This window comes from Mauremys reevesii, linkage group 10 (genome assembly GCF_016161935.1).
Source record: "Mauremys reevesii isolate NIE-2019 linkage group 10, ASM1616193v1, whole genome shotgun sequence".
Taxonomy (NCBI): domain Eukaryota; kingdom Metazoa; phylum Chordata; order Testudines; family Geoemydidae; genus Mauremys; species Mauremys reevesii.
The window spans coordinates 47,326,478-47,336,772 of NC_052632.1; the positions used below are offsets into that span (position 1 = coordinate 47,326,478).

General features: G+C 43.7%; 1 protein-coding gene across 23 annotated transcripts in view; it reads right to left on the reverse strand.

Annotated features, from left to right (window-relative positions):
- MAPK8IP3 (mitogen-activated protein kinase 8 interacting protein 3) overlaps positions 1-8,789 on the reverse strand; it is a 184,096-nt gene extending 175,307 nt beyond the window's left edge. For 10 of the 23 annotated variants that reach the window (XM_039493047.1, XM_039493054.1, XM_039493045.1 and 7 more), the window contains exon 1: positions 8,399-8,789. In XM_039493047.1, the coding sequence (XP_039348981.1) occupies positions 8,399-8,716 (318 nt within the window). In that variant the 5' untranslated portion in view covers positions 8,717-8,789. The remainder of the gene's footprint in view (positions 1-8,398) is intronic. The other 13 variants (XM_039493061.1, XM_039493058.1, XM_039493057.1 and 10 more) reach the window with 2 other exon arrangements.
- Between the last annotated feature and the right edge of the window lie 1,506 nt (positions 8,790-10,295).

The following is a 10,295-nucleotide window of genomic DNA, read 5'->3' on the forward strand; positions in this document are numbered from 1 at the left end:
TTTGTTTTACCCTGGATAAAGAAGAAAAAAAGCAAAAGGTAACTGACATTAACGCAACAGATGATCTGATGTTGGTATCACACTATTGACTCTATGTTTGTTATTGCTAAAGGGAATGGTTACTACTCTTACTTGCCCACAACATAAGTTGGATGAAAGGGGAAAATGAAACATTTTACCTCCACTGAATGTTTACTGAGGTCTGAATTTGAAATTGCAGGATTTCCAGGGAACTAGGTTGTTGTTTTTTTAATTGAATCAGATTGTATTTATTGAATTCAGTATTGAATTGTAATCATAACATAATCATCAGCTCTAAACCAAATACAGTTCTGACAAGAGGGACAGATAGGTAGATACTATGTTAAATACCTGATCAACACTTGGAATTTTTTCTACCATCGCATTATAGCCACACAGTCATACTCAGTTTTATTTCTGATTAGTTGAAGGGGCAGGTCACAAAATCTGCTTACATTTGAAGTCTATAACAAGTCAGATGGAAAGTGCTGTAACTGAGAAATTTAATATTTATATATTCAGCAAGGAAAAAAATAGTCTCAGAGAAATTTCTCAGTATTTTCCTAGAAATTTCCAGGATCAGTAGCTACCCTGTTTAAAGACTAAAAAGATATTAAAAACAATAACATTTAACAAAAGAACTCAAAAGACAGTATAAACACAGAGATTGTGCTGCTCATTGAGTGGGTGAAATTCAATGCACCCGTTTCACTTATTTATTTTCACTCATGTCAATGCCTGCAACCATCAGGAGCAGGTGAATAGGGGCCTGAAGAATATAAAGGGAACCACACATAGTTATTAGTATAGTATGATGGGCCGAGTCTCTTTTTATCTAGAGTCTGCTAGAATGTTTTTCTTCTTTTGTGGTATGAGATCACCAATCTGCAGAAATTTCCATCAAGCAACTATTTCTGAGGTCAGATTGCAGGGTGGGAAAAGAGTAAGTTCTTTCTTAGACTGTGAGATTCATATCACCGAAACAGAAAAAAAAACAGACAATTAAGAAAAAAAGTCACAAGGGAGAGAAACAGATCCTTGAGTACACAGCATAGCTGCAATCTGATAGACAAACTTTTTTACTGTCTCCTAGACACCTTACAAGAAAATTAGTGTGTGGGGATAGGAAAGACAGTGTTTAAAAGCATCCCTCAACAGGGCAGGTAGAGCCATATTTCAAAAGGTATTTAGGCACCTACAGATGTTGATAGGAGCCTAGTGGGATTTTCAAAAGCTGCCAACTTGCTTAGGCACTTCTGAAAATTGCACTAAGAGCCTATTCATATCTTAAGGCACCTAAATATCTTTGAAAATCTGGCCTATAGTAACCGCAGGCCAGTCTCCAACAGGATTTAACGATACATTTATATTTTTCCTCACAAACATTTAGAAACAAACAAATGAAATATCATAAAACATCACATAAGAATAAAATATTCAATAGTCGAAGAGTTTGTTTTTTAAAAAGAAAGAGGAGGATGGGGAAAATCTTAAATGCCATGTCTGAAAATTAATATTTTTATTGGCTGAGGGGAACTAGGAAGGAATGGTGGCCAGATGCATAAGGGTTGCATATTAGTGGCAACCCCTGCGAAGGCTCAATCAATCACCATCCTAGACCCTTAAAAAGGTTGAGGGGACCAGAGCACAGAAACACACACAAGAAGTCAAGAGGAGGTCTCAAAGATAGCCCGCTGGAAGCTACTATATTTTAAAATCAACTTGTTAACAGGCTCTAGGGCTAATAGAAGGGAAAACATCACAGACCCACACTGGAGCAGTCCTCACCAGCTCCACTGTCAGATCTAACAGAGGCTTTGAAAGTAGGAGAAATCTTTGAAACTTGGCTGGGAGAACGTTTCTGGGAGTGAGTTAAAGGGCATGTAATGCACCATACAAATAGCTGAGTTTTCAGCAGGTATTTCAAGCCTGACTCCTAAAGTTAAAAGCAAAGGATTAAACTAATCCTTGTTTAGCTAATGCAAACAAAACCTTTCAAATGTAGCAGCTTGGAAGTTTGATTAGACAAAAAGAGAACTTTATTGTTCAGAAATACGAAGTCACAATTGCTGAGATGGCTCATTTAAAATCAAAATGGATTTTTTTTGGTGGCAGTTTTCCAATGGATGCTGCTTATAGACCTTGAACTTCAGTCAAGAGAGCAGAGCATAAAAGCTTTTTCCTGGAAAGTTAGATCTATCATTGATATGTGCCAGTCTGAGTTCTATTCTATGCAGTTCAAGTGGCTTTAACCAGTGGTATAAGGAAAAGATGTAGTTATGATACCCTCAGCTCCAAGCACTTTTCTAGGGAGAAGACTTACACTCAACAAAGTTGGCCAACACTCTAAATCTCTGAAAGCAGGATGAAGTAACTCTATGTGATATAATTTTGATACTAATGCACACATTTTTCTTGAGTATGAGATAATTAAAGTTCATACCAAACTGTAAAATTAAGTGGGGGACATAGTTTAAAAAGATTAAAAGTGGAACATGAATGATCTAGTATAAATCTTTATATGCAGTGTTGTAGCCATGCTGGTCCCAGGATATTAGACACAAGGTGGATGAGGTAATAACTTTTATTGGACGAAATCTGTGTAGCATGAAAGCTTGTCTCTCTCACCAACAGAAGCTGGTCAAATAAAAACTATTACCTCCCCCAGCTTGTCTCAATAGTATGTCTTTAGGATTCATGCTATTTGTTCACATTTCTCTCAGCATAGCCATTGCCCAGAGACTAGTTTATTTTCAGTTTCACTTTGCTAATTAATAAAATGCTGCAGTGGCTAATCTTCCCCAGCAGTGTTTAAAATTCACTGGAAACAGTTTTCACATAAACATCAGGCCAATGGGCCAGCTCCTCAGATAGATCAGCACAGCTCCATACCTCAATGGAGCTGTACTGATGTACACCAACTGACCCCATCTCTTTAGTTATATATATAAAAAAATATAACACACAGATTGAGGGCCCAAATGTGATCTTTACAGGTCCTACTTATTTCAGTGTAGAAATGAGCAGTGTCCAAATGTAGCACTTTTTAGGGACCGCGCGCGGTGCTTTTCAACAGAAGGAAGAAAAGAGTCTTCCTAGCATACCCTGGGGCAGTACAGCAGAGATACTTACAGCAGTAGTGTCAATCCCAAGCATTTGATAATCATTAGTCAGCCTCAAAAAATAATGAGATTAAAATAATTAAATTGGAGGGGTTTTGTATTTGCCTTCTGGTTTTTAAGCCTCTAGTCTAGAGGTCACATGTTCAAGCTTTTCTCCACAACCTCATGAGCTCCAGAAACTTAGACTTAACTTACAAGTAAATAAATAAATAAACTGGGATTGCCATGTAATCACACAACTCCAGCAGCTGGGATTTTAAGAATACCACCAAATATTGTAAATTGAGCCATAAAAATCACAAGAATTGCCAATACTGCCTAATTTCACTGAAGCTTCTGTTTTCCTATCCATGTATTGGGGCGCTTCCACTTCCCATTTCAGGACAAGTAAAACAAAAAATGAATCAATCTATATCTAAAGCCTTGTAATGCAATTGAAAGTGAAGGTCTGTTTAGCTTTTGGCAAATATTTTAAAAACACATGCCCATAATATCCTCTTAGACTGAGAATGGAAGTGTTCTCATACAAAAATATTTTTATGATGTCTTGAGTGGAGGTGACATTAAAGTAGTTTAACAACTTCAGTCTACACATTATGCCAAGAAAGTCTTGTTGGTATGCCATCATTTTCTGTTACCACAGCACTGATAATAAGGTTGGTTGGTACTGCTGTCATAGTTAACAGAAGGCGCAAGATGCATTATTTATGTATCCCAGCATAATGTCCATTTGATTTTAGTTAATTTCATCTTCATAAACTGATCAAAAATACTTGGAACAGAGAGGTTTTTTGACATGAGACTACAGAAAAATTAACAGGTCAGATCTTCATCCCTCCCACCCCCAAAATCTCAATGACAATTTAACGGTATTAATTGGTATTAATATACAGAGATAAGTCAAGACTGGGACTCAACCCAGTTCCCTAAGAACAACCCTGTCATTTAATCTGACAAGGCAGCTCACATTAGCAGATTCATGTTACAACCCCTTAACAGGAAGTTCTTGCCCACCATGTTTATAGTTCTTAACAGTTCAGTTTTCTCTGGTTTAAGACAATGGCACTAAACTTTCTTTTGGCATATCTAAAACTATGCTAAATACATTATGAGGTACTGACTTCCTCCAGTTATTATGCACACTGCTATGTAATGGCCAGCCATGTGAGAAAATAAGTGATTTTTACTTTTGACACTCTATGACTGCTTTTATCACAGTAAAATTCTCCATAAAACTAATTGACCTTTACCACTGCAGCTCAAGTAACCCATCATTGGCTGCACTTCCTAGTAAAGAGTGTTTGGGAAGTAGGTCCAAGGAAACAGCAGTAAGGAAAGGCTGTCTACCCTATGCAAACTATTTGTTAGGGGAAGGGAGAAGGATTTCTTTTGGTTTGTTCTTATAAAAAACCTGGTTTCTACTGCTCTATTTGTTGCAATTCTCTCTGCAAAGAATTTTTCATTTTCATTCAGTCATGCATAAGAATGAGCAATAAGCAATTATCATAAGCAATTTTTTTTAACCTAGGAAAAAAGCATCCTGCTATGATTGCTTTCTCTATTCTTCCTGCCAGGAAACCAGCTATTGACATTCCACTGGCTTGCGGGGACTTAGTATAAACTAAACCTTATCCTCCCATGCCCAATAAATCAAAGCAAATTCCCTTTGACTTCAATGGTTGAGGATCAGACCATAAATTAGTTCCTGTATTCCCCTTGATCATAATTACTGTACTTCAATAGTGATTGTGTCACAACCATTCCAAAATATTAGATTTATGGACATTTCCCATTTTATAAATCAAGAGTGAAACTCTCTCTCCACCTTGAAAAGATTTAATAAGAAAGTATCCCACACAGTGAAGCCTCGAGTTACTCAGACTCATTTTTCAACCACTACGTGCATTTATAAAAACCAATTATATTACTAAATAATTGAAGCTAAACTATCAAAACAAAGGACTATTGCTTTGATTCATTTACTCTAGGCTGCACAATTTAGTATTTGACAAGAGACTCCTAGTCATATGTACAAGTTTGAGAGGTTCTCCTTTACAGTCATTCCAGATACAAGAAGGATCATCGTCATCATCATGTTCCTATTATGCCTCTGGCGTTTAGGGCAGTGATAATGCTTCTCCACTCCTGTCTGTTTCTGGAAAGTCTTTCAATTGTTCCCCAGCTGTGCCTCAGGTTTTTCAGCTTGGCTTCCACCACTCTTCGCCATGTTGTTTTCAGACAGCCTCATTTTCACTTGCCTTCAGGTGTTTATCTTATTGCTACTCTGGTGATGGAATCAGTTTCCATCCGAAGCACATAACCGATCCATCTCCAACGCTCCCTGGAAATGATGGTGCTCAGATCCTCTTGGCTGCACTGTGTCAATAAATCTTGGTTTGAGATTGTTCTGGGCCAAAAGATTACGGAGGATTTTTCTGAGGTAGGTTGTATGAAATGAAGACAGTTTGGACATGTCATACTTTCTCATTCCCCAGCATTCTGCACTTCATCCCTTGAAGACCTGGACTTCACAGATGATGTCGCTCTTCTATCACATACCCAATACCATATACAAAAAAACCTCAACTCCATTCAATGCATTCAGCCAGCAAATTTGACTGAAAATCAACCGCAATAAGACAGATATCATGATCTTTAATATTGCCTCATTATCACCAGTACGGATAGAGGATTATGTTCTCATCAATGTAGAAACATTCACATACTTGGGCAGCACCATCAGCCAGGATGGTGGAACAAGCCAGGATATCCGGAACAAAATCAGTAAAGCCAGGAACAGCTTCAGGAGCTTAAATGCAGTCTGGAAATCATCAAAATACAACACCAAAACCAAATTTAAGATTTATCAGAGCTGCGAACTTTCAACACTACAAGAAGGATATTTCTAATTAAATATTCCACTATGCTATATATCATCATTGAATTCAAGAATCATAGGCATTAAGTATCCTCTCATTGGTAACTTATCAAATCAGACTCTAGGTCAATGACTCTCAATCCTTTTTTGATTCTTAATCTACAAAATGGTAAAAAATAATCCACACGATCTTGGGTTAATTAAGGGACAATCACTTGACTGTTGTGAGGGAGAAAGAGGGCTGATGCAACTGTGTGGATTTCATTCCTTACAGCTCAGAGATTGCTGTTTCAAAAGGCTCCACAGCCCCTTGAAGTGCCTGGATGAGCCTGTGAAAGCTGAGGAGCCACTCTTGGAATTAGTAGTGGCAGGAGCACAGGCAGCAAGAGGGAGGTGTGGAAGTGAGCTATTCTTTCCCTCCTGGGGTCCTGTTGGGTCTTAGTGATCAAGGAATTTTGCTCCTCTTTCAGCCAGGTGATTGTCTCTCTCATGAGCTACTTCCAGGCTGTTCCCCATCAACTTAATTGCACTGCACTAGACATGAGTAAGATAAGAGTGGAACTGACAGCCAGCAAACCTTACATTTTTGGGTTGCAGAAGCCATGTTATTAAAGCCCAAAGTGTAGGTCTGGTAAAAATAAATTCATGGAATTAGAGACCAATATCTTGAGAAAGTTGTTTTTATTTCAAATTAACAGCTTATTGTTTAGATTTAAAAGCATTTCCAAACATTACAGCACTGTGTAGCCTGCTAGTGCACTAGCTTAATGAAGTGACATGGACCACCACTGTCAAACCAAATTGAGTGAAGTATAAAAAGTAAACTGATTTTTAAAAATTATTTGTTCTAATCAGAAACAAATATTAGCAGCATATGTTCCAAGTGGTTTCTTTTGTTGTCATTTTTTAAATTAAATTCTTCAAATTCACAGAACCTGTTACTTTTTTTGCTAGTTTATTCTCCTCTTTCTTGCTTTTAAATTGGCAACAATTATTTTAATAACAGAGAAGCTTCATCAAATGCTGACCTCTCAACTTTGTTTACTTTCATACTTATCTTCAATGGAGCCTGCCTACATACACAATACAATCCTAGATTTGGGAACAAAGGAAAATACCATTTTCTGATTGATCTTATCTCACTTCAAGAAAGGTAAAATCTCCAGGATATGTTTGCAGGGCATGTAAGGTCACAGCTGTGAAGAACATTTATGGCTCTGGAGCAATGCAATCAGGAGTATATCTAATCACAGGTAAGAGTCAACACTTAAAAATACATCATGTATGCCACACATTGATAGCACCCTAGCTGTAGAACAAAGTGTTCTTGTAGAAAGATATTTCAGAAGTATTAAGTCTTCCCACTGCATGTCAAGCTTCCTTACAATCACCATTGCTTTTCCCTGTCCTGCCTTCACCACCACCACCCCCCCACGTCTGTCCATATTGCATGCTAATGTGATGTGAGGGGCAGGGAGGAGAATCACTATTAGAGATTGGAATGAAGACACTTTGACAGGCTAACATTTGACTTAATGGAGATAGGAACCAGGGCCTGCCGACATAAGAGAAAAGATTTACCCCTGCCTTGCCTATGGCCAGTCCACAGAACAGTTCTGCCCCCTATAATATAGGACTCACCCGATATGACACAACAACAAGCCTACTGTTAAAAGACTGACAATACACCCAAATGATCAAGTCACCTCACCCTAAACCAAACCTCAGAGCTGTCAATCCCTTTGAGTGGCTCAGGCAAGAATGAAATCCACGGAGTTCCACTTGCATCACCCCAACCATTTAAAGCACTGCCCCACAACAAGCAACTTGAGCTCCTGGCTCCTCTTTAATGTTTACAAACGAGAGTTCCCACCCTAAATGCAGCAATGACATCCCGCTACTGGTACCAGAACATGCCAGATGCCTTTGCGCCATGGCGCTGCGCTCCTCAAAGAGTAATTGGCCCCCATCCCCTCTTCTCCCATCCCAGCTGTACTGGGGCCGAAAACGGAGTTCTAGGGTGGGAGGAGCAAATTGGCTGAGTCAGCCCCCAGCTGTGGGGTGAAGAATTCGGGATGCCCGGGGGGGAGTCTCTGGGAAAGGATGTCGTGTCCGCGCTAGGGATGAGAGAGACCCTGGTTGCGGTCTCGGCAGGCGCCTGGCTGCCCCCCGGAGATGGCCGGGTGCCGAGGATAAGGGAGTGTGGGCTCCAGGGTGGTGCGGGCTCCCTGACTAGGGTGGCGTCTTGGCGCAGGCCATTCCCATCCCGATCCCTGGAGACATCCCCCAGCTGCTGGCGCAGAGCCCTCCCCCGCTCCGAGTGGGTAGCCGGCGCGGCCCGGCCCGCAGGCGGTGGCAAGCAGCGGCCCAGGCTCACCTCCTCGGCCTGCTTGCGCAGCGCCTTCTCGCGCTCGTACTGCGTGAGCAGCTGCTCGTTGTCCTCCCGCAGCAGCTCCAGCTCCACCTCGTGCTCCTGGTTGTCGGTGAGCACCGAGTCCAGGTTCTCCAGCACCGTCACCACCAGCGGCATCAGCTCCTTCACCACCTCCTCGTCGTAGCAGCGGATGAGCCGCTCGAACTCGCGGTAGATGCTGTTGGCCAGGCCTGACACCCGCTCCGACATCACCGAGCCCGAGCAGTAATCGTCCCCCGGGTACCCTCCAACGCCGCCATCGTCCAGCTGGATCTCCAGCATCCTGCCGCTGTAACGACAGAAACATGAACCGCTCCCGATTCGCTACTTTGGCTGCACTGAGCATGCGCGCCCGAACTGAGCATGCCCAGTAACCTCCGCGGTACAGCTGTAACGACAGAAACATGAACCGCTCCCGATTCGCTACTTTGGCTGCACTGAGCATGCGCGCCCGAACTGAGCATGCCCAGTAACCTCCGCTGTCGCCACTGCCCTCTCTCTGCCCTCACTTCTACTTACGATTTGCTGCCTGCTCTTTGGAGGGGGGGTTAAAATGCTCAAGGGGGCAAATCGCAGCGGGGGGACTGCCAGGGTCTGAGCGGGGGACAAAAATTTACTGGCCAGAGGGGTTCAAGCTGCTGTAGGCAGCGGTAGGCGAGGGGCTGAAGGGGAAAAATCGGGGGTGGGGGGTGGTAGCCGCGGGGAAGCCCGGCTGGGGGAGACGCTGCGAGACCCTGTGCGGGGACAAAACCCCCGTTTAGGAAGGGGGGGTGGGGGGGACAGTGGCCCCTCGGGATGAGCCACCTGCTGCGCTCGCAGATCTGGGGGTGTCGGGGTTGTGGGGGGTGCACAGGCTGTTTCAGTTCTGCCGCCTGTCAGCCCTGGAGCAAGGGGGCGGGTTCCTGGGGCTGGGTCTTAAAGGCACAGGCAGCCCAATTCCTAGACTGTCAAAGCATAGACAGTGAGGTCCTCTCTAGCCTATACAAGTGCTGCGGGGCTGTTACTGCTCCAGCCAGGAGACTGAATGCGGGGAAATATTGTACAGACGCCCCCTCCCTCCCTCACACTCTGCCTCTCACATTTTGACTATGTAAAAGTGTCTTCTATTATTTTCTATGTCTATATGAAATCACTGCAGCTCCTTTCTCTTATACAACGTATTTGGTAACTCCCTCCCAGAGCCCACATGTCCGCACCCCCTCCTGTACCCGAATCCCCTGCCCCAGGTCAGAGCCTGCACCCGTCACTCAAACTCTACATAGCCTGCAACCCTCCTGCACCCCCAACAGGGCCGGATTAACCTGTTGTGGGCCCGGTGCTAAACATATTTGTGGGTCTCCATGGGGGAAATGGGGACATGAGGCATGGGGGCAGAGTCCTCAGAGTGAGGGGCTGACTGGGGGCAATGGGATATGAGTCATGGCACGGCAGGGACAGCCCCACTCCACCCAGCCCAGTACAAGGGCACTGTTTACAAACCAGGAGCTGCCAGACCCACGCTGTCCAGCCCAGCCCTGCACTGCCATTGTGCTTCTTCCCCTTGGGGGTGGGCCCATGCTGCACCATGCTACCCCCTGCCCAGCACCCCTCTCGCTCCCTACGCGCAGTGCCACACCACCCAGAGACCCCCACAAACCCCTCCGACTCCCTATGCCCAGTGCCACACCACCCAGAGACCCCCACAAATCCCCTGCCCTGCACCCCTCTGACTTCCTTCGCCCAGTGCTGCACCATCCAGAGACCCCCACAACCCCCCCTGCCCAGTGCACTCCCAGATCACTCCCCCACCCACTCAGAACTCCCCCACAGATCCTCTCACTGACCAGTGCCCCCCAGCTGAAGACCCCCCCACAGCCCTCCC